Genomic DNA, 27,374 nt, shown 5'->3' on the forward strand with positions numbered 1-27,374 from the left:
GTGCGTTGATCTGTTCTGAGCAGTGCCTGCAGGTTTCTTAATCAAAGACACAATATTTCCATAATCGATTTGCGTTGCAATTTGTGTTTTTTCAGGGAAATTACCCCCAGACCTTAGTTTTATTTCATTCCAGTCTGGTTATGTTTTGACCTGGCTTTTAACTGTTAATTTGTTGTGCTGGGACTGCTTTTTTGGTCTTTCAATTTCCCCAGAGTTATACATTGTCTGCCATTTTATTCATGCTCTGTTGTATCCCTTTAGTGTTTATGGAGTTCAACAGTACGATGCAAAGAATACATTTTTGGATTCAAATTGCTATTTTTCGATTGTCCCTTCTCCCCCACAGCCACTTTGCCAGTCTACGAATCCGACTTCTCCACCCTGCTGAAGCCTCTCTTCGCAAGAGAGAAGGAACCCTTCACCCTCTCCTGTTTCTTTTCTTCCGCCTTGCTTGACCATCAAAAAAATCTCCAGTGGTTCCAAGACGGTTTGTCTATATGTAACTCTCTAAGAACTTTGGTGGTAATGAACAAACGCAAAGGCCAAGTAATTTGTTTTTTAACAGATCTGTGTATTGTGTCCTAGACTGGTTCCATAAACAATCACATAACCACCACTCAATTGCTGACATACCAGAATCAAATAATTCTGCATGGTGTATTGGTGCCTCCTGAAATTTTAAGTTTTTGCCTTGCATTGTGCAATTCATGGGGCCAGCCCATATTATTATCACAGGGATGCCTCACCTAGCACACTTTTCTAGTATAGAGCACTATGTATATGAGGACAACACGTCTAACCATTTATGTGTCTTTTGTGAAACCTTTAAGTCCCATGGACACTAACGTTCTCAAGAGATGTCACTTTTATAAAACAGTGACGTCTCTGTTCAGTGATTTGAGATGGTGGATTGAAATCCATTCCTTGGCCCCATACCAGCCATCTGTGCCCACAACGTTATCACCCTCAATGAAGCCTTAGTCTTTGAAGGTTAATTCTACTGGCTGAGGTTAGTTGAAGCACTCAACCCATCACTTTTTTGTTTTACTCCAGCTATCCTTATATTAAAGTACAGGGCAGGTATATATCGTGCCCAGGTTTAACAGTCTGCACAAACTAGAGTTTTCATAGTGATAAGAATTGCTAGTTTTGCTGTAAACACAGCATTTCATAATTTTGCCATAACATATTTTTGAAGGTCTGAACTATGAGGTGGAAATGTGTTGAAAAACTCTAATACACATGAAAATAGGTGTGTGTGGTAGAGGTATTCATCTCAACCAGTTAAAAGCTCACCAGGTAAATACCTCAACCTGAGGATGCATAATTTACTGAGAGCAGTTATTTAACACTGAGTTTTCCAAAACCCATATTTAAGGCCTAAGAAGAATGTCATAATGTAACTATGAAGTACCCCAGTCTAACAATATAAAAAGTACACACAATGGATAGGTGTGACTGCGCTTAACGTTTAGGGTAAAATATAGTTTTGTATTAAGAAGTACCAATCCTTGACAGTTAATGTGGAGTAGCGTGTGGGATAAAGCTAGTTACTGGGATTTTAAAAGCATAGCTCCTAAAAATATTGGAATAATTGAAGAAGTGTCTTAGCAACTTTATGACGAATGTAGCTGTAAACATACACAGTTGCCCCCATTCCGGGTAATGATTTCCTACTACTCTGAAATATTAGACATTTAGAATATGACCATTTCAATAAAGTATTTTGTTACAGTGACCTTATTTCTAAGATGAAGTCAAAGATGGTATGGCTTACTCAAAGCTCTAGGATAGGCTGCCACCTACACTAGACTGAACTTGAAAATGCCTGCACCTAGAGCAATTGAACTATATATAATTAGCCTTAATGACCCGAAATCAAGTTGTTTCTGATGAATGTGTAACATAAAGCACTGGAATCGTGCATCAATACCCCAACCTGTCTTAGGGCCTGATTTCGAGTTTTGGCGAATGGGTTACTCTGCCACAAATGTGACAGATACCCTGTCCACTGTATTACAATCTCCATAGGACATAATGGAATCAGAATACGGCGGATGGGATGTACATCACGTTTGTAACAGAGTAACCCTTACTTATCAAGATATGAAAGAGACTCCTTACATTTTACCTAAACTAAAGTACTTGCTGAACTTTGTTTAGTTCATTTAAGTGGAAGCCTAGTGATAGTTTTAGATGGATCCCAGGCTCATTTCAACACGATATTCTGTCTAAATACTCATCAAAACAGTGAAACAAAGAAAGATTGTGCACCCCTTATATATCAAATATCTCTCTTGCAAGTTTCAATAAATGGCTGCCTTTGAATTTGTCCATAATTCAACCACAGGAGGTAGCCATGTGCCCTTTTCATAACGAGAAAGACTTTGAACACAGTAATATTCAAGAATATCCAAGAAATTACAAAATGGGGAAATCTCGGCTCATCATCAGTCCTTGAATTCTATCAGGTCTGCAATACTTAGGCCTACATTCTGATATCACTCAGTTACCATACATTTTGGAATTATGAGCAATGTGCTAGATATCACCCCATTCCTTCGCCCCAATACATTTCAGCAGGTCAGACCTGCTCATATACACATTGAGGAGAAAATGCCCAATAAATATCAAAACATATAGAGTTTGGTACATTAAGCACCAAAATCTTCAGGGTATTCCTCACAAGGAAAAACTCTTAATTTGATAGTAAATATCACACCTGATAAATTCCATCTCTGCTGAATCAGATTTTGTCATATGTGATACATATTGCTCCAGTTACTGGCCAACTCATTATGAGGTCGTAAGTTACTAATCCAATCTTTGTAGTGTGAATGATGTGAGTATCCATACCTCCAGGGTAACACTTCCATACTTTGATTTGTCTTTCTTCAGGAGCATTACTGGAGGAGCATGAGCGGCGGCACATGAAATGTACAGATCAGGGTGCCTCATTGTCTGTTCCTTATGCTTATAAAGAAGATGAGGGATTTTACACTGTGCGTATACCTACTCACGCTGGACACAATGAGCAGAGTGCCTATGTGTTTGTTAGAGGTAAGTGCTGTATCTGTAATATTGGAAGGGTGAAGAGAAATCATGTGACAATGATGCCTTCTTACTGGATTCACAAGAACATTTGCGTAACAGGTCTTTAGCTGGTATTTGGTGCAAACAAGTAAACATTATAAGGCACCTTAACCATACAGGGTTTGACGTGTGAGTCTCATAACCACATCAATAGGGAAAGATGACTCCTGGAAAGTCTCTCCTTTTCCCCAAACTGTAACTGTGCTTTAATATTGCCAAAACAGTTCAGCTGAACAATAATCTTGTGTAACATAGGTAGAGTACCTGCAAGAATTTACTCATACTGCTGGAGAGTGGACCATCCCCACATACGGTATGACAGTAGGTGACAGTGGTAAATGATTCCATTTTCAAGATGTTGATTAAAAAAATAAGACTATTTCCTTAACCCCCTGTGTAAAGAAAATCTAAAGCACAAAACCTTATACCCAAATGAAGATTGTTCTAATTAAATCTCTCTCAACCAGTTCTGAGTTCCGAAAATATTATCACACCCAGGAGTGCACCCCTTTGTTGTACTTGGCTATAATGTATAGATGCACATGGACAGTAGCCTATCTGTCGCAAAGGAGGACATTTACAAATACTGTTTTGTGTGACCGAAAAGGTTGGAGACATCTGCTGAACAGACTGTTGGACTTAGAATAATTCTGCATACAGAAGGTTTATATAAAAGATTGCAATCCAAAAACGAATTAATTAGGTAAATAATTAAGGGCCAGATGTAGCAAGCAGTTTTGCCCATTCTGTGTCTATGGGAAAATGTGTTTGTACATATGGCCCTAAGTCCCATGCTGGAAAATGTGAAACCGGTGTGGGAAAGGTGCAGGAGAGTTTTTGAATAAACAATCTACCAATAACAGCAATTTTCTGATAAATGTCTAAAAAAAAAGACTAGTTGCAAAAAGTAGTAGCATACTGCGCAGTATATTTTTTGCAACAAGTCTTTTATTTTGCGATCCAGCTAATGCACTAATAGGTTGCATCACAATATCCCCAGTTACAGGACTGGCAGAATGACCTTCCGAATTAATATTAATTAGACAGATCTCTTTTTGAGACTCTCTGTGTCCGGCTACCACACAGAGGAAGTGGGGTGCAAGGAACAGCAGATTATCACCCCTGTGTTTGCCTTCCAAATGGGAAACGTTTTTTGAAGCAGTCCTTGTTTCTCAAAGGGGCCAATGTTGCTTTTAAGAAATATTTCAATTTGAGCAAATATTAGGGGGAGTTAGCAGTGGAACCCTGAACCACTCCCTATTCCCCACAAGGTCACCCAGCACCAATTGCAGCCGTAAACCAATGATTTATGTTATACAAAATCACAAATATGAGGGGACACCTTAGGCCCCATCATCCTAATTGCATTTCAGCTGGGCTCACTGAACCAATTTTATAAGTCGGAAAGGGTTTTCCAGCTCACAAAACGGTGTCTATTACATACCAAAAAGCTATTTTAACATTACAAACCTTCGGAGTTTTTACATCGTAGGATTTGCAATAGCAAAACGGCTTTGTGCACCTGGCCCTATGTCCCCACAAGTATCAACCAGCCTGACAACTTCCTGATTTCTGCGAAATTTGCCCATAACTACGAGCTAATGCTCGTTTATACTACACAAGTAATTACTTGATTTTACGCTGAATTTGGAATTGTAATTAGATTATTTTATATCTCAGATGACTGTTTTAGCAGCCATACTGGTGTGCATAGAGATTAAAGTCTCTGTACTTTCTTGCCTAAAGCCTACAGCAGGCCCTTTTATCAGGGAGTTAGTAGAGTTGGAGACTCACAGGTCTATGTTGGTTTGATTCTTACATTCTCAGATGTTTTAGGGGCTGATAGAGCTCTGCCACCTCTGTCGTCAGGCTTGGGACACCGATGAGCTTTCCCCAGTATTTCTCAGTGCACACACTACTACTATACCTATTCTCTTTTTGGCTGTGTTATGCACTAAAAAGTGCTGTTGTAAAGAGAACAGATCGCTGCCATAATGGCTGCAAAAATGACCCTTAAATACCTCACCCCACCAACCAACAAGGTTGGAGGAAATCTAGGGATCCCAAGTGACAGGTAAGTATGATCTTCTTCTTCCAAAGAGAAGCAGCCCATTCCATAGGAGTACACTCCATAGACACACTTGAATGAAAACACTAAGCAGAAGGTCTTCTGTGATATCCATAGCAAGAGTGTGAATACATTGTCTGGCAATCAGTTGCCCAGGATGCAGAATGAATGAGTTCCACCACACCAATTGGGTGGTTTTATAAGAAAGTGAGGAGACATTAGCAGTCTGTTCCCGGTATGCAGAAGCACCGTCTTTGTAAGAGGTATGGCATTTGTTTGCTGTCCTTTGATTCTTGGTGTTATCTTTTGGGTGGTAATTCAGTGTTTTACAGCACCTGAGATATTTCAGCGAATGTCATTGAGAGAGGTTTTCAAAGACAACAAACTATTATGTTTTGGTGGTGATGCTAAATACTGTGTATCAGTAATAATGTTTGCTGTTCTTCTTCTGGGAATGGTAGAGCTAGAGTCATTATTTGTGTAATCCTACATATGTCTTTCCAACTGTCCTAGCACCACCCATTTTTACTAAACCAAGCATTCATGCCTTTGTTTTGTAGATGCCGCAGCAGCTGTGTTTGGTGCTCCTGGTGCCCCACTGAGTGTGAAGTGTCACGATATCCAGAAGGATTGCCTCATTCTCTCATGGACACCCCCAAGTGATGACAGAGGAAACCCAGTCTTTGGCTATTTTGTTGAAAGGTTTGGAAAAGTGAACAAAGGCACTCTGCAGTGCATATGCATCCATCCATAACTACTTTATTTGGAAACAAAATGCATCCATAAAAGTCCATACAAGAAATTCCCCAAATCGATTATAAAAACAAGACATCATAACATCAGTCCAACATTTCAGCTACGTAAAATAATCAGTCAACGTCCCTAGTGCTATGTGAACGAACTGCAACTTTTAAAACAGTTCCAACATGAAAACAGCACTCATGATTTTGATTTGCCAGCTTTCGAAGATGATACAGAGCTAGTCTGCATTGTTTTATATTACACCTCTTTATATGTGAAATTAGAAACTGCCCAGTAAATTTCAGTATACTTGTAGAAAAAGAAAAAATAGCAAAGACTGAGAGGACACACCATTGCAGGGACGTGTCTTTGCCTTGTGAAGATGGCCCAGCGGAAATCACAGCAGGTCCACAATAGTAGTAGCCCTGAGATTAAATAAAAGCAACCTCTCCCATCTATCATGAGTAAAAGTCAAATAATTCTCCAAAACATGGGATGGCATTAGATACAGATTGGCAGATAATTGGGGTTTATTGCCTTCACTGGAAAGCCTGCATGCAGGTTAACATCTGTTCTCTTAATATCTTTTTATCCATCCCCCTGCAAGAACTGGGGTCATCAAATAATTGTGGTATACCCACACCATTATAGTTTTCCTCAGCACGGGTAAGCCAGGGAATGCTAAGGTCCTTGACACATAATAGACAATATTTGATGATAAGTTGGTTCAACACAGTTTCCTCATTCTGCCAAATAGAGATCCATCGAGAGATGGGCCTAAATGTAATGTAGTCTTCACTATAACTGAGCCCAAGCTCCTCCTGACTTATAAAAATAGAGGAAGTTAGGGGGATTGACAGAATATTTCAGCAAATGCAGCTCTATTCTACCTGGATGACAGCACTATATACTATACCCCATATTTCAGCTCCATGTGTAGCGATCAAGACACATTGGGTTTTATAGATTTTCAGTGCGGCAAAAGGGACCTCCAACTGCCCAAGAAAATTTGAGCCTTGAAGGCACAATATTAGTCGCCCAAGAGTCCGAGGAATCAAAGATAATACCCAGGTAGGGAAAACTGTTGATGTTATCCAAATACTTATCACCCAACCTCATCGAGGAGACTTTAATTCTTTCTGGGCCACATGTCATGATATGTGACTTTTAAAAAAGATGCATAAGTTCTAAATTTTTCATAAACTCGGTGAATGCAATAACTAATGAGCGCCAGGCCTCTGATGTGTGGGCCAGCAAAACAGCATTGTCTGCGTAGTGTAAAGTTGGCACTGGTGCTCCATTAATCTTGGAACCACCTAAACAGCCTCCACTTAAGCAGAGACTTAACTTGTTAATATATAAAATAAATAGGAGGGGTGCTAATACACACCATTGCCCAAAGCCTCAGGAAACATTACATTCTCTGGTTAGTACTCTATTATGCACGTACCTAATTATGGCACTCATATCTACATGTATAGTGGCCAGAGAGTGTACAAGTGCTTCATCCAAGCCCATCTCTAAAAAGAAAAGTCCACAGCTTATATTGATTCACAAAGCCAAAGCCTGTGGACAAGTCCATATAAGCAAGATGTAGTGGACAGTGCTTAGCAATATTGTATTTGCCAATTATCAAATTTAGGTTTAAGCATTGCTCAATTGTTCCTACTCGTTCCCCAAAACCAAATGGGCATCTATGCAAAATAGAATTTTCGGCAGCCCATGTTCAAATCCTATTGTAAATGACCCTCCCTAAGATTTTAATGGAGGTATCAATTAGTGAAATTGGACGATAACAGCTAGGGTCAGAGCGATTGCCTTTCTTAAATATGAGGACAATGATGGATGAGCACAATGAGCTAGGTATGGAGAAATAATCCAAATTATTGAACACTTTGTCTTTAAGGGTGGCCATAAATCAGGATTACATTTAACCAATCTACTGGGACACCATCTGGGCCTGGGGCCTTCCCACTAGTGGTCTGCCAGATAGACTCATCTACTTTGCTTAGTTTAAATGACACACTCAATTTAGAATGTGCTAGAAAGGCTAAAACCTGGGAAGTGGAATTCGCATAAATTCCCGAAAAGTGGGCTTCCCAGGTGTGCTAGAGATATGACTGCTAAAGCGTGGAGTAGGACAATTTAAGGTATATGTCATGGTTATCAAATGTTTGGTATTGTTAGCATAAACTAACTTTTCCCAATGCAGAGCGATGACTTCTGTCTGCCTTTTTTTTAGCTAACTTATATGATCTGCACAGGACGGCCATTTGAGAGCCATATGCAATCTCCTATTAGCAACTGAAAAATCATTATTGAACCATCTAGGTGACACTTGATTGGTCCTAACAGGTTTAGAGAGCACACTTTTAATGCAGACACAGAGGGCGACAAATGAGCATGTAACCAACCCAATACCTCTGCCAATCTCCAAAAAAACTCAGGAATACTTTACTGTTAAATTTGATAAGTGAATCAAGACAGTGACTGGGATTTTAAAGGCTCCAGACTAACCTGAGACCATCAGCAGAGGGCAAAGGGCTGCTGAGTCTAGGCATTACGTTTTCTTCCCTCTATATTGTTAATGAGAAAACTAGTGCCATTGGGGTTGTGGTCTCCATAGATTGAGTCCAATAGCACACCTCTTTCGAGAGTTTTAATCAGACCTCTGGAAATAAACACATAGTCAATCACAGAGGTAGAATCCCTGCCCCTAACATTTGGTAGGATGTTTGATCTAGACACTGCTAAATCCATAATGTTGCTTAAGTCATGGGATGCCATGAAGATAGACAATTCAGTGCTTCTCTGATCAGTACATCCCATACAGGGGTCTGAAGTACAAAGTGACCTAGTCTAGCATCAAAATCCCCTGTGTGTTTCATAACCCCGATGGCAGTACTTGATAAACTCAAAAAACTCAAATAAAATGGGATATCTGGTGTTAGGTGTCTCTGAGAAATCATTGTTTTAAAAATTAATCAAATACGTGCAAAAATTAAACTTTCCCTTTACAATTACAACTTGAATATCCCTTCCAGGTTTTACTACAACCTGGGCTATTATTTTACGTTGCAAGTTGATCCAAATTGACAAACCTCCGGACTCACACCCTCACCTAGACAGTAGTGCTGGTTTGTAAAAGCATTCATGCCCACTATATTTCGCAATATTGGAAGACCAAGTTTATTGGAAAAAAATATTATCGTAGTCTCTTATAAAAGATTGCTGATCTGGCAACGATATTTTGGAGGAAGACCCGCTACAATACAACTTACAACCCTGATAGTAGACAGATAATTAATGTCTCTAGGGTTCAGTTTTATGCTTCCAAGGATATGAATGGGTTGCTCAGTCTCTGAGACCATAGTAGCTGGCTCCATTAGTGGGGGAAGTCAAGCAATACATGAAAGATCACCTAAGGCAGCAAATCTAAACCTCCTCTCCAGAATTGGTGGGCAGCGGTGATGGAGAAAAGGCATCGGTAGCTAATAGAAAACCAAGAATAGGGTGGCAACCTCAGTGAGGTGTAGCTCCAGGCTTTATTAGTGCTGCAATATGCTCCTAGTGATCATTGGGTTTTTAAAGTTTACTATGATGCCATCCCTGGTAATATTGTTTTGAAGGCACCCAGTCAACCCACCCTTTGCACCATTACAATATTATTGCAGTCTGCCTGATCAAATCTCCTGTGCTTGTAGAGCCGCTGGACCACTTTAGTTCGTAACTGGAGCCAGGACTCAATTTGATTCTGATGTAAGGGGAGCATCCCTGATAATACCACAACATACTGGCTGGATGCGGGTTCAAGGTTCATAATGGTCTGGTTCGGGAAGAGAGGGCCTTTGAATTGTTGCTGAGTTCTGACTGGGCTGGCTTTCAACTTGTTCACGACTGTCAGTGAAGATCTGTTGGGTACTTTTGATCGTGGAAACACTGGCCTTAGCCAATGTGATTGGAGCAGTATTACTCTCACAGATTTCAGATGTGGCCAGCCACTCTACAGGGCTGTATACATTCAAGTTACAGTGTGTGCAGACGCTTGAAGCTAGAGGAGAGTGATTCTCTCTGGGCTGAGGTGTTTGTAGTTTATCAAGCTGGCTTTCAATGTGATATTATTGATCCAGGAGTGGGTACAGCTGCACCTGAAGAATCTCAGAAAATGTGCCACAATTTTGCTCAAGCAGTAGGGTATGCAAAATCAGAGTATCAATACTATTAAATTCTCCATCTGTGACTAATAACATGGGTGGCTGCATTATTCCTTTTTTCCACTTAGTTGCAGGCTCACCGGGTGACTGAGCTGCTGATGACCTCAGGGAAACACCCAAACTGTTGGTAGTACCAAGTGTGCCAACAGAGTTGTTGTCACCACATTCGGTGAACATTTGCTCCTCTGTGACGCTATTGCTGATGCCAGGACCGCCGCTGGCCACAAGTATATTGTTGTGCTTGCGTCCTCCCTGTGCCTTGGTCAAATGACAGTCGCCGTTCAGTCAAATCAATTTCATAGGATATTGTCCTGGCGTAGATGAAAGAGAGGCGGCCTAGCCCAGCCTTTAAAGCCCTCCAGGCCTCAGGGACTTATGGGGCATGTAATCCTAGGCCCTAGCAGCAGCAAAACAGGCGTTGTTGTCAAAGCATGTCCCGTGCTGCAGGAGTCCTCAGCTGCCTTTAAGACCATCCCGTCCTCAGGGAGTTATGGGGCATGTAGACCTAGTACCCTGTAAACAGCAAAACAAAGGTTGCTGTCAAAGTGTCCCAGAGCATATGTTAAGTAGCCACCTACAGAAAGAATCATTAACAAACCCAGTAGGTCTTGCCTTTGGGGCCATTTGGCTTTGCCAATTGTTTTTGGACGTGATGTACAGCGCCAGCACGCTGTGCAGCATCGTCAAAATAAAAAAGCTGCAATGGTCGTCATTTTATTCCACTGACAAATGCATTCATTAAAATTGAAGAAACATGGCAGCGGAATGGGCAGGCTCTATTTACTTTTATTTTTTTATTTACCAATCCAAGAGTGCCACTTGGATCAGTAAATTCAGCAATTAACATTTTTATCACAAACGTGTCATTGTAAAAAAAAAGGCTACGAACGTTGTGGCATGCATGTAATGGAGGAACAGGTGGAAGAAGTGATAAAACAGCTCTCAGAACTTGGGGATGACAAAAGAGGAAAACACCACACAAGCACACGTGAAAGCAACATGGAGCTTGGGTTGGTAGGAGCGAAGCACATAGACAAGAGAAAGCAGCACTGGGGAGAAGTGCAAGGTCAAGAGAGGGCAACACAGAGTTGAAAGGTGGGGAAAAGCGTGCAAGGGAGACATCTGAAAAGCAGGTACTCTGGGAGTGCTTAATAAAAAAGAAATGAGGGATCACAGTGGGGGGTTGAAAAGCAGCCAGACGAAAGAAAATAGCACTCAGCGAGAAAGGAGGGAGAAGCACACGAGGGAGACGGCTTGAAAACATGTGCACTGTAATGGAATATTGAAGGAAAAATAACAAATAAAAACAACTCCCTGAATGTAAGCAGTGGAAGGACACAAGTTTAAGAGTCTTGAACAAACAGAAAATTGAAAGCCCATTTATCAAGCAACAAGCAAACAAATGAGAGTGACAATAAAGCTAATCCCTGGTAGCCCATTGGTGGGCTTTAAACCCAAGATCTTGGTAAGCTCTCAATATGTCTTTTGGTGCCAGGCAGCTTGCCTGGTAGGTGCCTCCTAAAAAGAACATGATTTAAGTACTGAAGCATTCTCAATGCTTAGCAATTTTAAATTGCAACATTTAATTTTGCAAAACGGTTTCCACTGTGGTTAGTGCAATGGAGTACACATGGATTTTCATACGGATCAGGCTAGTTTATACTGTATTACATTAATGAAAGTGAAGGAAAGTATGGAGACAATTATAAAGATTTGAAATAGAACGCCTAACTATTGTTTACAAATATGAGCAGAAAGATCACTGCAGAGAGGTATAGGAACTACAATTGATCCATCTCAGCTGAGGCTCCAAAAGGTCACGAACAACGCGACCCTCCAACAAATCCACCTATTAACATTGTCATTGTGGGTGGCCCTTAGAATATCGTGACATAAATAGCTCCAAAACATTGAATATACTCACTTTTTTTCCTGGTATTTTTTTATTGTTTTTAACTTAAATGTAAAATGTAATCATTGTACCATAAATCACAAACGATACGTCTCATACACTACCAGACACATTTTACAACAGTAGGTATATTTCAATGATTTACTAATTTTGCCCATAAATATATATATTGATTTCATTACAAGTAAAATATTCTAGATCAAACGATGATTAGAAGCTCATTGCAACCTGATGGCTGGACTGAAGAACGCAGAATGCTTACGTCTTTACTGATAAGAAAAAAAATAATGATGTGGGCTTGTAAGCACTTTAAAGCATCGCATCTATTTATAATCCTGTATTTGTTGCCACACACAAAAATTCAAACGCAACCTAAAAAATAAATGTTGGGTTTGAATGGTTGTGCAGAGGAAATTGGGGAAACGGGTATAGAAACTCAGGGCCTCACTGGCCGTTCTGGGCATCGGGTGTTTCCCGGGAGACTGGAAGGATGGGGGCCAGTTTTGCAGAGATGTGGGCCGGTTTTGTTACTGGGGCCGATATTGCAGCATGCTGCAATAATGACCATAATAACAAAAGCAGCAAGCAAGCGAGGCAGTGCTGCCCCAGGGATTGGTCCGAGAAAATTGGCAGGGCTGATTCGGGTTCCCAGTCCTGCCCTGTAGAAACGTTAGTCCAATTCCCTAATTCTGCCCTTGACGAAGTATATAGTGTTCAAACTACAAGCCAGGATGTCAAAATTAAAGGAAATTATTTGTATTTCTAGATTAATTTGATTTGTTTGTTATCAGTTGAGGGGACGACATGACATAGTGAGCACTTTTCAGGAGTTCATCCATTAAATGCGATAGAGATTGGTTCCCTGGGCTGGCCCAATTGCAGAAAATCTGTTTTGCAGCAATTAAGGAGCTTCGAAGCAGGAAGAAAAATCACCTTGGCGGTATAAAGCAAAATGAAACATTCCACTGTTTAGGATTAGAAAAATGAAACTCTCTTGTGAAAATGAAACATTCCACTGTTCAAAACTGTGAACATGAAACATTCCAGTGAAAATGTAACACTTTGTTGTGAAGACTATGGCAATGCAGCATTCCTGTGAAACTGAAGCATTCCTCGTTTGCAAACATTGTGAAAACGAAACATACCTGTGAAAATTAAACATTCCTCCGTTGTGAAGACTGTGAAAATGAAACATTTATGTGAACATGAAGCATTCCATGACCATTGTTTCAATGTTGGTTCTGCATTTTCTGTCCACTTGCAACGCATTTCTGGTTTCAAGAGTTGAAACCTATTGGCAAAACGGAGAAGAACCTGAGTAAGGAATTTTTAAGAGAAGAACTAAAAATAAAATAAACAGAGAGAGATTGCAGAAATGCAGTTCCATCAAAAAGAATCCCTATTTTTGCAAAGGCAAACTGTCTCAATTCTAAGGTCTTTGCTCCTGACCCCGTTCTCGGTTCCCTTCTGATAAAATCTCTAAGGCATCCTGGAAGAGGAACTTAAAAACATAAACATATGTATAGGTTGCAAATAAACACCAACCTTTCTAAACTAATCTTATTAAATGTTTACTGTTAGAAATTGGGTCTCAGGTTGGCGGAGGTATGCACCTTGGCCAAGTAGGGACCACAATCCTAGTCAGGGTAAGTCTGATTCACATCCTAAATTAACCTGTGCTCACCCTCTGGTAGCACAGATCAGTCCGGCTTAATTTAATAGGCAATGCATAAAGTATGTGTACAACAAATAATTACAGTAATACAGTGAAAGACACCAAAAAAAGACCCAATACCAGTTTAGAACAATAAATAATATTTATCTGTTTAAAACAAGATCAAAATGACAAACATCCAATAAACAGAAGTCGAGATATACATTTTTAAAGATTAAGGCGGTCATTCTGACCGCAGCGGGCGGCGGTAGCCGGCCGCCATGCGGTCACCGCCATTTGGCCGCTCCGGCCATTCTGGCTTTCCCGCTGGGCCGGCGGGCGCCCGCCAAGGGAGCGCCCGCCGGCTCAGCGGGAAAGGCCCTGCAACCCAAAAGCCGGCTCCGAATGGAGCCGGCGGTGTTGCAGGGGTGCGACGGGTGCAGTTGCACCCGTCGCGATTTTCACTGTCTGCTAAGCAGACAGTGAAAATCATGCTGGGGCCCTGTTAGGGGGCCCCCAGGGGCCCCACGACACCCGTTCCCGCCATCCTGTTCCTGGCGGTAAAAACCGCCAGAAACAGGGTGGCGGGAAGGGGGTCGGAATCTCCATGGCGGCGCTGCTTGCAGCGCCGTCATGGAGATTCAGCCCAGACAGGGGAAATCCGTCGGGAAACCGCCGGATCCCCTTTTCTGACCGCGGCTTTACCGCTGCGGTCAGAATGGGCAGGGAAGCACCGCCAGCCTGTTGGCGGTGCTTCCGTGGTCATCCACCCTGGCGGTCGATGACCGCCAGGGTTGGAATGACCCCCTAAATGTGAAAAGAGTGCTTAGAAGTCACTAGAGGTCAAAAGGTGACTTGATGTCATGATGGACCGGTGAAAATCCAAAATCCAGGCTGACTGAGATGGAGGGTAGGCCGGCTACAGAAACCATGCAAGGTTTACTGAAAGGTACCTTTAATTAAGCAATGCGTCATCGGCGAGAACACGATGCACTGATATTTTTACCATCCTCGGGGCACTGTGTCGTCAGCAGAGTCCATGTAAGTGGATGTTATGCATCATCAGGCCACGCAGAGCGTCATCGTCAGCCAGAACAGTTTGTGATCTGCTGTTGTCAGGCAGCCGCTGCCTCGCCGTCAGAGATGTGATGCGTCAATATTTCGGCTGCACTTCGGGCGATGCATTACTTTTTGAAGACTTTAGCTGGAGAACCCACTTCTGAGGCCCAGGACTAGAGGAGGCACCTCAGGCAAGGATAGGACTCACAGATGAAAGAGTCCAGCAGCACCAGGAGATTTGCAAGCAGTCTTCAATGCCCCTGAGACTGCAGAGAACAGGGGGCAATCCTGTAAGACCTTGGATACCCTTGGGTTCAAGGATGTAGAGAGCAAGTCCAGTCCTTCTCACTGCAGGACAGAAGCAGCCAGCAGCGGGCCAACACAGCTCAGCAGGTACCAAAGTGGCAGTGCCTCCTACAGCAACAGCAGTAGGGCAACACAGCAATGACGTTGCAGAGTGGCAGTGCATCCTGGCAGCACAGCAGTCCTTCTTCCTGGCAGAGTGTCCTTAGTTCCAGTAGAGATCTGATTTGCTGTGGTTTGGGGTCCAGTACTTACACCCAAATGTGCCTTTGAAGTGGTGGAGACTTCAAAGGAGACCTTTGGAAATCACATGGTCCCTGCCCTTCACTGGTTCCAGACAGTCTACAGGAGGGTATGCGCCCTTTGTGTGAAGAAAGGCATATCCCTGTTCAGAAGAATGTGTCAACTTTTCCCACCAATCTGTCCCAGGAAGGCCCATCAGTCTGCAGATGGGCCATCGGGATGCAAATGTCACATCCAAGCTCCCTTTGTGCATGACTATCTAATCAGAATGCACAAAGCCCAGCTGTCAACAATGCCAGTCCTGTATTCAGAGACAGACAGAGGCACAGAATGGTTAAAGCAAGAAAATACCAACTTTCAAAAAGTGGCGTTTTTCAGACTTATGATTTAAAATCTGACTTCACCATAAATTGTGATTTTAAATTGTGAGTCCAGAGACATCCAACTCCATATTTCTATCTTTTCCCAATAGGAATTTACACCTACATGAGGGTTTAAGGTAATCCTAATGTTAGTCTATGGGAGAGATAGTCCTTGCAATAATGAAAAACGAATTTAAGAGTTTTTCATTATCTGGACATGTTAAACTTAAAAGTGAATGTCCAACATTTTAAATACACTGCACCCTGCCCTTGGGGCTAAATAGGGCCTACCTCAGGGATGAGCTACATGTAAGAAAAAGGACAATTTGGGCCTGGCAAATGGGTGCACTTGCCAGGTTGAAATGGCAGTTTATAACTGCACACACAGACTCTGCAGTGGCAGGCCGGAGACATGTTGGAAAGGCTACTGTAGTGGGGGACACAATCAGTGCTGCAGGCCCACTAGTACCATTTAAGTTACAGGCTCTGGGCACACATAGTCCACTTTACTAGGGACTTACAAGTAAATTAAATATGCCAATCATGGGGAAGCCAAAGTAGAGAGCACCTGCACTTTAGCACTGGTCATCAGTGGTAAAGTGCCCAGAATTGTAAAAGTCATCAAAAATAAAGTGAGGAAAAAGGAGGTCAGAGGGCAAAAAGTTAGGGGAACCACACCAAGAACGCCAGGTCTAACATTTACGTACAGCAGGCTTTACTAATTTGGAATTATTTTTGCTCTGATATTTAAAAATCATATTTAACTTTCCATTCACTTGCCACAGTAATGATTTATGGTGTTATCTTTATGTTGGTGTGAACCACAATATCATGCTGGGAAATTTGTAGCCTGTCAGTGTGAGAACACAAGGATAACCGGGTAGGCAATTGGTATGATTTTCTTTATTAATGACAGCGATGTAACAATGGAAAAATACAACATAAAGCACAAGACAATTACATCTACAGTATGTATCAAAAATGAAATTAAATTATGCCTTGCTTAAAATTAGCAGAGAGGATTTTAATGAGAAGAAAATGTACTATTTTAAATACCTTATTGCATAGATATCCAGTGGTGCTCCCTGGGGACTTCACTTATATCAGATTCTCAGGATAGCGTGTGTGTGTGTGTGTGTGCATGCATGCATGTGTGTGTGTCTGTAATGCATTATCATCAAAATCCATTTTCTGTGTGCCCCAGGACACAATAAGCTATTAATATATGACTAACCTATCATGTAATTTAGGTACAGCACTAGAAAATAACAGCTTTTTGTTCATGAATTTATTCAATCACAAATTACAATTTTGGAATAAGTCCTCACAAAGTTAGTAATCTGCATTCAGGATTCCATAAGGTTTGTTCCGTTCGTGTAGTTAAATAAAGCCACATTTGCAAAGATGAAGCTGGATCCTTTATCTGGATTTTTTTTAAAACATTTTCTGTAATTAATATATGTTCAGAACATTGGGAAAGGTTAGTCCCCACAAGGCAGGTATTCACACATAGTCCCCACAAGGATGGTAGCGTGTGTGTGTGTGTATTCCATTAGGATTACTTGTTTGTGAATTTAACTTCAAATGCAATGCTGAAATGGTGGAATGGCCCTCATCTTTGTACATGTAGATTGCATATACTGGTTTTATTGTTTTTGGCAACCACATCACAAAGTTTAAAAAATACATTTGGTGGAGAAACCAAATTCTATGGAATTATAAACAGTGCCTTTTATTTCAGGCTGGACGTTGCTACTAATGAGTGGGTGCTATGCAACCAGCAGCCTGTGAAGATCTGCCGATACCCAGTTTCAGGCCTTACTGTAGGAAGAACATACCAGTTCCGGGTGCAAGCTGTGAACCAGGCTGGTGCTAGCCATCCTTCCAAGGCCAGTGAGCCAGTCACAATGAGAGACCTCGCTGCTGATGAGAGAGACATCGGTATGTATTGTATGATATCACAAACTCCAAGGACATTGGTGGAAGATCCGAAATGTACATACATTGCTGTGGTTGGTGTTATAATGGTATATTCAAAACAGTGGTAGCAAATGTGTTGGTCTTGCTGTTTTACTCACTGTAACATTGAAACTGATTGCAATATAAAACAATAGCAAAGAATGTGGTGGCCCTAGCTACAATTTATCTCAAGCCTCATTCTCCAAAAAAGTAGTTTTACAAGTAGTAGACATTACCATTACATACATAAAACTCTAAGCCAGAAGTTATTATGCAAAGGCAGCCTAACTTTGTCTTTGTTGCTTTCCTTTTCTCTGCAAATTGTGGTAAAAGCCACTGGAAATGTTTCAGAATACCCCAAACAGTATGGCTTACAGGAGTTCAACACTTTGCCAATTACCATTCCAAGCCCCTGCCCTGTAAAGATCCATATCCCCTCCTGTAGCCCTTAACCCACACCACAAATAATACACAGTAGTGGTGGTTTATCCAGCGTCATAAAAGGAATTTACATTTAGAAAACCTCTTAGATTCAGTAGATCTCTATATCCCATTATTTTAAAATAGATTTCACAAATTCGTCCCCAATTATACCTTTTCAGTTGTAATTGTAAATTAAGATTAGTGAAGCTAAGTGCCTGAATTAAAGTTCACTGTCAGCTCAGCTCTCCTTTTCCTGTGACTTTGGCATTTCAAGGTTATATACAGTATCAGCTTGTCCAATGCAAGAAGCTTGCCTTCATCCTCTGCAAGAATACAGAATTTAGGTGTTAAATAATCAGGCATGTAGCTTCAGAGGGAGGACTGGGGATGACTTCCCCCAAATAAATGAATTCTTGGCTTGGTAGTTGGGTCTGGGGACCCTGACCCGGGTCTCCTATGTCTGTGTCATATTTTCTCAAGGTGCATCAAGAATAAAAGACAAAACAGTGACCTTTGATGCAATACAGGAGTGAGAGAGAGAGATACATCTGCTGGCTGAATTTTAAAATGTGAAACTAGATAACCTAGAATCAATACAAACTTCCCTGATTGTCTAAATTGTGTGATCCTAGGCAAACATTTTATTTCACTCATACTAATTGTTCTTTATTATCACATATGAGAGCATTTTTAAGTACTTCAGTTGAGGACGGGCGCTCTGCAAGCACTTCTTATGTTTGATTTAATAGACTATAATGTTGCTCCATCCATCATAAGAATCTGTGCCATGTTTAGTGTTTCCATGACTACTGACTTGCCTCTTAGTTCACTTTTTGGCATTATTATTGGGTGTGAGTCATCAGTGTTTCTAAGTTCATGTTTAATAACTATCACATTTAATAAATGTCTGTATATGCAATGATATAATCTGATGCACTAAGGTGAAATGCTTCAGAATGTTAAAGAAATACACTTTTAAAAAAATTTGATGAGACTGTATCATATTTTTACATTATGTGTATTGCAGGATATAACTGCAAATGTTTTCATGGCTTGGCTAATGTTTGGACACTTAGAGCCATGCCAGACCCTTAGCACAGCTTTGACTCCACTCATCCTATTAATTTGTTGTCACACCCACTCTATTTGTGACCTGGGCTTAGTGCATGGGGTTGTCAGTCTACAGATAAAATGATTTGTAAAAGGAGAGGACAGGAAACATACACCGAGTTGACAACTCTACCATCAACATTTCTTGTAGCAGAGATGAAGAACAGTCGATGCAGTAAAAATGCATTTAAAATAAGTGATCCCAGCTATGTATGCATCCGTTTTTCTCACTGTTTCCATTTAGCTAAAATATTTTAACTTGTTTATTTCTTAGAGCAGAAACTGCAGTCACAGAAGTACTCCTTGAATGAGTGAAAAATTACTCATTTTTGGAATTCGCAATCATTGGCAGTAGTAGGCTTGGAAAGCTGTGCCAGTGTCAGGTTTCCAGACATATTACTGGCAAGCAAACACCCAAAAGGTGATGGGATGAATGTTTCTAAATAGTATAACCAGTAGCAATGACTCGGGGTAGACTTTCAACCCATTGTTTTTGCCTTCTGTGCTACCGAGGCCCACCTAATACAAATCAGTACTCACCCAGGACCTAATTTAATCAGCCCATTCCGTACCTTGGTTATCTCACACCTCCACCCTGCAACCCATTGCTTTTCAGTTGGGAAATTTGAGATTCACCTCCCCATCCACCAACCTGACTGACTAGGCTACTCCCCTGGCTATGAAAGGGCAAGGGGAGCAGGGCACTGTGAAATGTAGCAGCCTCCAGCCATTATCCTGCCCCACAGAGGCCTAATGCAGGACATTGCAAACACATTCCTGTTACAAGTAATTCTTTCCAGCATATGGAGCATTTGGCCATCCTATACTGTAGACTCCTAGTCAGTGCCCGGAGGATTTGCAACTTCATGAGGTAGTCCTTTTCTGTATGCAGAAAAGAGTTATATAAGCTATGCTAACTATATAAATATGTACATATACTTGTTACCTATCGGTGGTCGGCTGTAGGTAGTTATAGTTAGGACCTAGTTTCCATAGGAAAAGCGTTTTTTTATTTTGCTAATAATTTTGATGCTGTTTGAGGAATCTCAAAATTTTCAAAACTATTTTCCACTCACTTCAGCTGGTGTCTTGAGAGTTTCAGGATGATTTGTGAAGTGGGGGCCAAGAAAAAGGGGGTACGCTCTTGGTCCAGAAAGAGGGGTAACTCTTGGTCCAGAAAGCACCCTATTTTGTTATTTGGTATAAATCCTGTTCAGTAGTTTTTGAGTAATTAAAGAAAAAATAAATATAGATATCTGGGTGGAGCATTAGCATAGATCTCATGGTGAGATCTGATTGGCTGCCAGCCCTTCAACCAGGATGTGCTGGCAGACACCTTGGGGCCAATATCCATGATAGCACCTTCTAAATGATGTACTGAAAATAAGAACTAAAGCTTAAATGTGGAGAAGGAAAGCACTTTACAGAAAAAAAAAGAAAAATAATTTATTTATTTATATATATATATATATATATATATATATATATATATATATATACATATATATATATATATATAAAACAGCACCCTTTTTAGGGTTAGAGTGATGCATAAATTATGAAAAACAGAAGAGAGAACTAAGGATAGTTCCTAAGTTTAAATGGACAGCAGCTCCATTAAGGAGCACCCTGCAACACCAGCGGCACTCTAGATTTGCTCACCTCAAATGTCTTTTTTTCTAGCAACGTTTTTAAGTATAGGATTGGCACACTGCCATCCATGCCGCTAGAAAGCGACAAAGTGTTCTGCTATTTGTACAGCAAACTCTTTAAGCATTGGTTATGCTATGGCCCTGGGGACAGCCACCACCCAGTGCTGGCTCCTGCTATGTTCCAGGGTGCCGGCCTTGGGACATAGCTGTTTGCCATGGCTTGGCGGCAGAAGTCACAGCAAACACTCTGCTTGCAGTGAGGGAGAGCTGCTAAACAGCTCTCCCTCACTGCCAGCAGAGGTTTCCTCTGTCTCTTTGCCTGCAAGATGTAGGCAGGGAGACAGAGGAAACAACTGCTCTCACTCCCTCTCTGTGACAGAAATGCTGGCTCCCACTGGAGGTGGTGAGTCAGCTGGGACTATGGGGGACTTCAGGCTCCTCCCTCAGTCTCCAGCATTGGCACCCAGGTCACATGGCTGGGCCCGGGGAGGGGGTCCTTGGTACTGAGATCAGCCCTGGGAAGGGGGACCATGCAGCTCAAGTTTGTGGAAAGCAGACTCAATCCTGTTTTCCCTTTGCATTTTACAGTTCAAGTCCTGTTAATTCCAATATAATGTGAGTCCCAACATGCAAAGATAACATTTGCTACATTAGCGCCATCATTAACCTCTGATAATCAACAGTCCCACCAAATGGATTCAAAGCACAACCTGCGTTCTTTCCACTGCCTTCCAGATGCACACGGTAGATAAAGGTGAAATGCAAGTGGCTATCTAGCAATCCGAGTGCGTATCTGTAGTCTGTTTTACTTTCTGGACTTTTCATTTAATGGGCAGCAGACCAGCATTTCACTCATTTCCTGCCTCCTTCAGACGTACTCAGGCACTACCCCTACACTTGTATTAGTGGACTACCTCTACCCTGGACTTTGGAGGTCAACAGGGCCCTGCAGAAAAATACATCCTTGTGTGAGGTGAAAAAGGCTGTTTGTGTGAGGCGATAGTCAGACACCCTTCTGCAAATTCCTACCACAGTCCAGAATACAGTGGCCCAAACTCTGTGAACTTAAACTTAGATTATTTGTAAAGGATAGTGTTTTGTATCAAATGCAAGCAATGGCTACGGTGAGCAAACCATGACAAGTGATGTAAATAATTTAGGCACTAAGATCACGAACAGAACCATGCAGTGAGGCTGAGCACTGACCATGTACCCTTATTTCGCTTACCTCAGCCAATGAGACCACATTTGTGCTTGCACTGCCTGCAACTGGAGTGAAATAAATTAATAAATTAGTTAAGCACACAGCTCAAAGTGCATTAAAAAAAGCATGGGCACAGTGATGCTGCATGCAATGGGGCGGGGTTAAACATGTGGTTAAGAAAACCAAAATGTTCTCTTTGAGGTAGCTACATACATAATAAAATGCCTTATCGAAAAAATTGAAAAGTTAAGTTAATCACTGTATATCATGAAACCTATATTTGTTAATGGACTGAAAGGTCTGTGTGTAACGAAAAAGCCACAGAATGAAATCTTCGTTGGTGCAATGGAGAACTGTGTGTTGTGCAAATGTAAGTCATTAGGTTAAACCTGCATTACAGGCAGCATAAGATAGACTGCTACCAAACAGCATAAAATGGTTTAAGTAATACCAAACTGAATAATTTATTTGTATTTAACTGCCCTGCAAAGCACACAATGCACAGTTGGGCTGCTAACCCCCTTGCATTACGAGTCGAACACAATAACTCTTTGTCATCACCAACTTTCAGGTGATTCCATCAAGTGTTTAGTTTGTGCTTGTTTCCAGTGTGGATCACCAGCACTTATTTTTTAGGGCTGGCATTTTCTTCTCTACCTCAAGCATTTACTGCAAACAAAACACACATATCGGAAAGACGGAGGAAGGGAAAAACAAAAAATCGTCAGAAAGGGAGAGAGCAGAAAGCTGCAGGAGTAATGTGAAGTGGCAAGGAGAGGCTTTAAATGGATTAAAAAGGCCTGAGATGGCTTCAGGATTACGCTGCCTCAACATTCCCTTGTGTGCCAGGCCGATGACACAAGATGTCACCTTGTCTGCCACTCCAGCCTGGTTACTTCTGTAGCTGGGAGAAAAGCTGCCAGAGGCTTTTACCGAAGGGAATTCTGGAAGCTCTAGTCTTTTTCTGTAGGCTGGCTGATCGCCTTCAGATGTGCCAAGTCTCTAGCTAGTTATGGCAGGAAGCCTTCAGCCCAGCAATTGTAACTGATTTTCTGAAAATAAGCCTTGCTTGCGAACACCCAAACCACCCCCTCTTATGTAGCCATTAAATTCTGTAAGGGTTTGGACAATAAATAAATAATAAAGTATTACAACCATATGTGCACCTTCAAGGGGCCCCTCTGCAATGCCAGTTGCATTATTTTAATCAATCCTGCGATGCTTCAGATCCTCAATTAGTCCCTGAATATAAAAAATAAGGAGGAATACTTCTGCTTTCACAAATGCACAATTGCAGCACACCTACCTTATCTTCTGCTGCGCACAAACCGGCCGCACTTCTGTGTAGGGAGGGGCATGGGCCAAAGCGCCTACACAACAAGAAAGGGGGGCCCAATCTCTTACTCTGGGACTGGCAGGGGGGCACAGGCAGGCACACACTAGTTGGCACACAACAGAAGAGAGGTCTGGTGGGCCCAGGGCCAGTCACCACGTGTGCAGCCTCACGACTGTCTGCCGGGCCAACCGGGCGGCACGCACAAGTCGAGAAGAGAATAGAGACTAATTGAGAAGGGCTAACATTCTGAATTTATTCCAAAAATGAGGCACATCTGAACGCCATCTTGGTGGAATCGGAGGGAAAAATTGAAAGCATGTATAACTGAGTATACTGCAGTAAATGAGGAAATTAGGAGCTTCATAACAAATAAGTCTCCCAAGATAGCGACCAGAGAAAAAAAGAGCCCAAATGTAGCTCAAATATCACCCAAATGTAGCCCAAGTATAGCCCAATGACAGAAGTTTGCAAAGCAATAATTATTTTTGTTTTTTTGCAGATTTATATAGTGCAGACTTGACCCAAATGTTTTGGAGTGCTTTACATGGGCATCAGATACATTACTCAAGGACACATTCATTTTGGTTTTAGGCATGGGGAGGTTAAGAGATGTGCCCAGAATCACAGTATATCGAGCTGACACTCAATCTCAAACCTGGTTCCCCAGTTGCAAAGTCTACAGCTCTGGCCATAATACCACATCCTCTCCCCTAAAAGTAACTAATAAAGTGATCGACTAGATAAAAAAATATACAGATAGCAAATAATTTAAAAGTGTTTTGTCATTACTTGAAAACTCTGATAATATGTCCTCATTTTACTTTTTTAGAGCACTAACCATAATTTCTATGTGAATAACACCTTCTAATTTGTATAATGTCTAAAGAAAATGCTTTAGGTATTACTCTTTTGATTACACCAAGATTATGGCCCTCATTATGACTTCAGCGGTCCTTTCACAGGACCACCAAAGCCGCTGCAGGCAAAAAACCGCCAGTAATGGAGTTCTTTTGCCCGCCATATTAGGAGTGTTCCGCTGGGCTTGTTTTTGCCCGCTGGCCCAGCAGAACACTCACCACAACATTGACCCCGGCTTGTAATTGAGCCGGCGGCAATGTTGTGGTGTGTCGGGTGCGAGAGCACCCATCACGCATTTCACTGCCCATAATTCGGACAGTGAAATGCGCGATGGGGCAGTTCAGGGGCCCCCATGTGCCCCCCATTCCACCAGCCTTTTGATGGCGGTGTTTACTGCTATGGAAAGGCTGGCAGGTGGGGACCCGTAATCCCCAGGGTAATGCTGCTTGCAACACTGCCCTGGCAGATTACAACCGCCGGGACCACCAGGCTGCATGCTGTCTGCGGCAGTCTGACTGCCCATCGCAAGGCTGGCAGTCTTTTAGAAGTATAGAATGTTAGCAATCTAGTTGTTCAACTGAATACTGTGGGGAGGCAGAGGTCAGGGTACGGACTCGAACAATTGAGGGCAGGGAGGAAGGTGCAGAGGCAACAAGTTGACCACACTGGGCAGACGGGAGGGGCAGTGTCAGCATAACAGACCATGAAGGGCAGGAGAAAGAGGGGCAGGGCAACATCATGCATTGCTAATTATTCCAGATATTAGATCACTCATGACATCTTCTATGACATCATTGATAATACCACTAACATTTGCAGTAAAGTTATTGATGAGAAAGCTGTGCATGGTGAGGGTGTGAGTTATAGCTACTTGAAATAAATGTGTTTGTAAAATCCAAACCTAACTATAACGTCTCTATAAGCTTTGTTTGTTTTAGTGAATTATATATATGTCTACATATTTTCATAGTTGACCCCTAAAAATCATATGAGTTCCACTTTCTTAATCTTGTATCCCAATGTCATGTCATCAGCACTTTCTCAAAGACACAGTAGTCATATGATGTGCATGACAAAGGCTGCTGAGGATTTTGCTGTTTGAAAGTAAGACAATAATTGGGTACGTGGGAAGAATAAATGACAGCTCCTAAAGGCATTTTATGTTATGATTAAACTAGTTTTCTAGTTATGAAAAATACTAATTGAAATGTAATGTAAATTGTGTTTCCTTTTATCTGATTATCTTATTTTCTACACTCAGTGATACCTTTGGGAGAGGGAAAGACCATCAAAATAAGCAAAGATGATCTTGAAGGTAACTTTTTTAAAACTAAAATGATAACCAATAATGAATGTATGTTTTGTTTTAAAACTGTTGTGTTTTTCTGAAGCCACGTCCAGTTGGATGATGGATGCTCTCCATGGATTAATATCTGACTTCAGCATTAAAAGATTATGAAACATCTACATTACAGGAGCTGGCATGGTGTGGCAAGCACAAAACCTGCTGCTAGAACAACACTAGTTCAGATACAATGTATGGAATGGTCAAAAGCAGGAAGTGAATGGTGATTAGGAGCTTATCTGCAGCCTGCCTCACCATAGTGCTAATCACCAGTGTACATGTTAGGGGAAAGAAGACTATTGAGAAGATGAAGTTCTGCCAGCCTATTTTACCATATACTCTTTATGAAAAGAACATCTGCAAGGACACAAAGATGCACTTTACCTCATGCCAATTGTTGGATTGCCTACCAGGGTGAAGGGTGGGCCAGGAGCAGGAGAGTATACGTGTTTTCTATTTTATAGGCTCTCCTTTGTGATTCTTTACCTCCTAAACACCGTGTTACAAAGAACCATTTCACTTGCAGAAAACTAATTAAATACCTTAGGTTTCGTTTTTTAATAGACATGTTGATTCAACTAGTTTGATTCAGGATTATAGGACAATATTTCTAGTATGTGCGTGTTTGGAAAACCCAAAGTTCTTCAATACACATGGAAAGTCTGCAGTATGAGTGAGTTATTGAACCAGGCGACTAAGAAAGACAAGGAAAAATGGTTAATAAAATGACATATTAAAACTGTTGACTAATCAAATAGATGTATAACAATCTATGAGGTAAATAAACTATTCATGATTGATTTTTGTGCTCCCCAAGAGGGCATCTCAGTGTTCTTCAGACATTTACTGCAATAAACTCTCCTGCGAAACATTGTAAAAACAGAGACGTGGAATATCAATTTCATGAAGAAATAAATTCACAGAGCTACTGAAGCATATGTATTATTCTTTCAAACTCAAAAAACTCCGAGAAAAGCAGAATGTGCTGCCCAAATTTGGTTCGCGTTGATACATTAGAATTTCATATCACCAGAATGTTACCTTACATGTTACATAACAACTTTAACTTTACTAATACTGCGAGAATGTTTAAAACGTTCAATCACCATTTTCAAACTTATTGACTGATGCCCCTTAAAGCAGACTGTCCTGCATTGTTTAAAACTGTTGAGATAACGTACATTTACAAAATCCTTTTCTTCAAAAAATCATGCTAATTAAGAGATGCTAACAGATTTAAAAAGGAAAATGTTGTTAGCGAAAGGGAAGAAAAACATTTGTGAACTTCTCAATAGCACATCTTCCAAAGATGTAAGCCTTTTAATCTTTAAAATGTATTCAAAATGATGTTACTTCAATGTTATTCATCCGGAATATTTTTCTTTCAGATTGTAGCTTGTTTTAGGCTGAGCTTTATTTGGTTTACACAGTTAAAGGGCAGCTTTCAGCCATTTTTAAACTAAAAGAACCGAACTGTTTTTCGACTTTATTAAACCATTAGGTATCATACATGTACAGTCACTTAAAGAGGCGATTGTTTGAGATTGTTAAGATTAGGTTGGTGTGCCTAATTTATAAACACCTTTGTGGTCGAATGTTTTGCAACGTAATGTCAACTGTCAACCCTTATAAATAGTAAAAAAGAACTAAAAGGAGCTGAAAACCTTTCACTATTTTCTAGGTATATATTAAATGTGTGTACGTGTTAAGTGAGTAGCAAATTATAAGGAAACCATGACATACCATAATTCTCAGGCTAATACCGCCGTGCTCTTCTTTAAAGAGTAATTTAAATTACTGTTTGTCCAGAAATGTGAAATTTCCTTGAGCATGCAGTT

The 27,374-nt window shown here is 41.2% G+C and overlaps 1 protein-coding gene across 1 annotated transcript in view; it reads left to right on the forward strand.

Annotated features, from left to right (window-relative positions):
* The window catches only part of MYOM3 (myomesin 3), a 394,520-nt gene that overhangs the window by 253,119 nt on the left and 114,027 nt on the right, over nt 1-27,374 (forward strand). Inside the window, exons 9-13 of the mRNA XM_069223954.1 lie at nt 347-487; nt 2,899-3,060; nt 5,722-5,863; nt 17,391-17,590; nt 25,453-25,506. Coding sequence (XP_069080055.1) covers nt 347-487; nt 2,899-3,060; nt 5,722-5,863; nt 17,391-17,590; nt 25,453-25,506 — 699 coding nt within the window. The remainder of the gene's footprint in view (nt 1-346; nt 488-2,898; nt 3,061-5,721; nt 5,864-17,390; nt 17,591-25,452; nt 25,507-27,374) is intronic.

The sequence above is a fragment of the Pleurodeles waltl genome, chromosome 3_1, assembly GCF_031143425.1.
Source record: "Pleurodeles waltl isolate 20211129_DDA chromosome 3_1, aPleWal1.hap1.20221129, whole genome shotgun sequence".
NCBI classification, from domain to species: Eukaryota; Metazoa; Chordata; class Amphibia; order Caudata; family Salamandridae; genus Pleurodeles; species Pleurodeles waltl.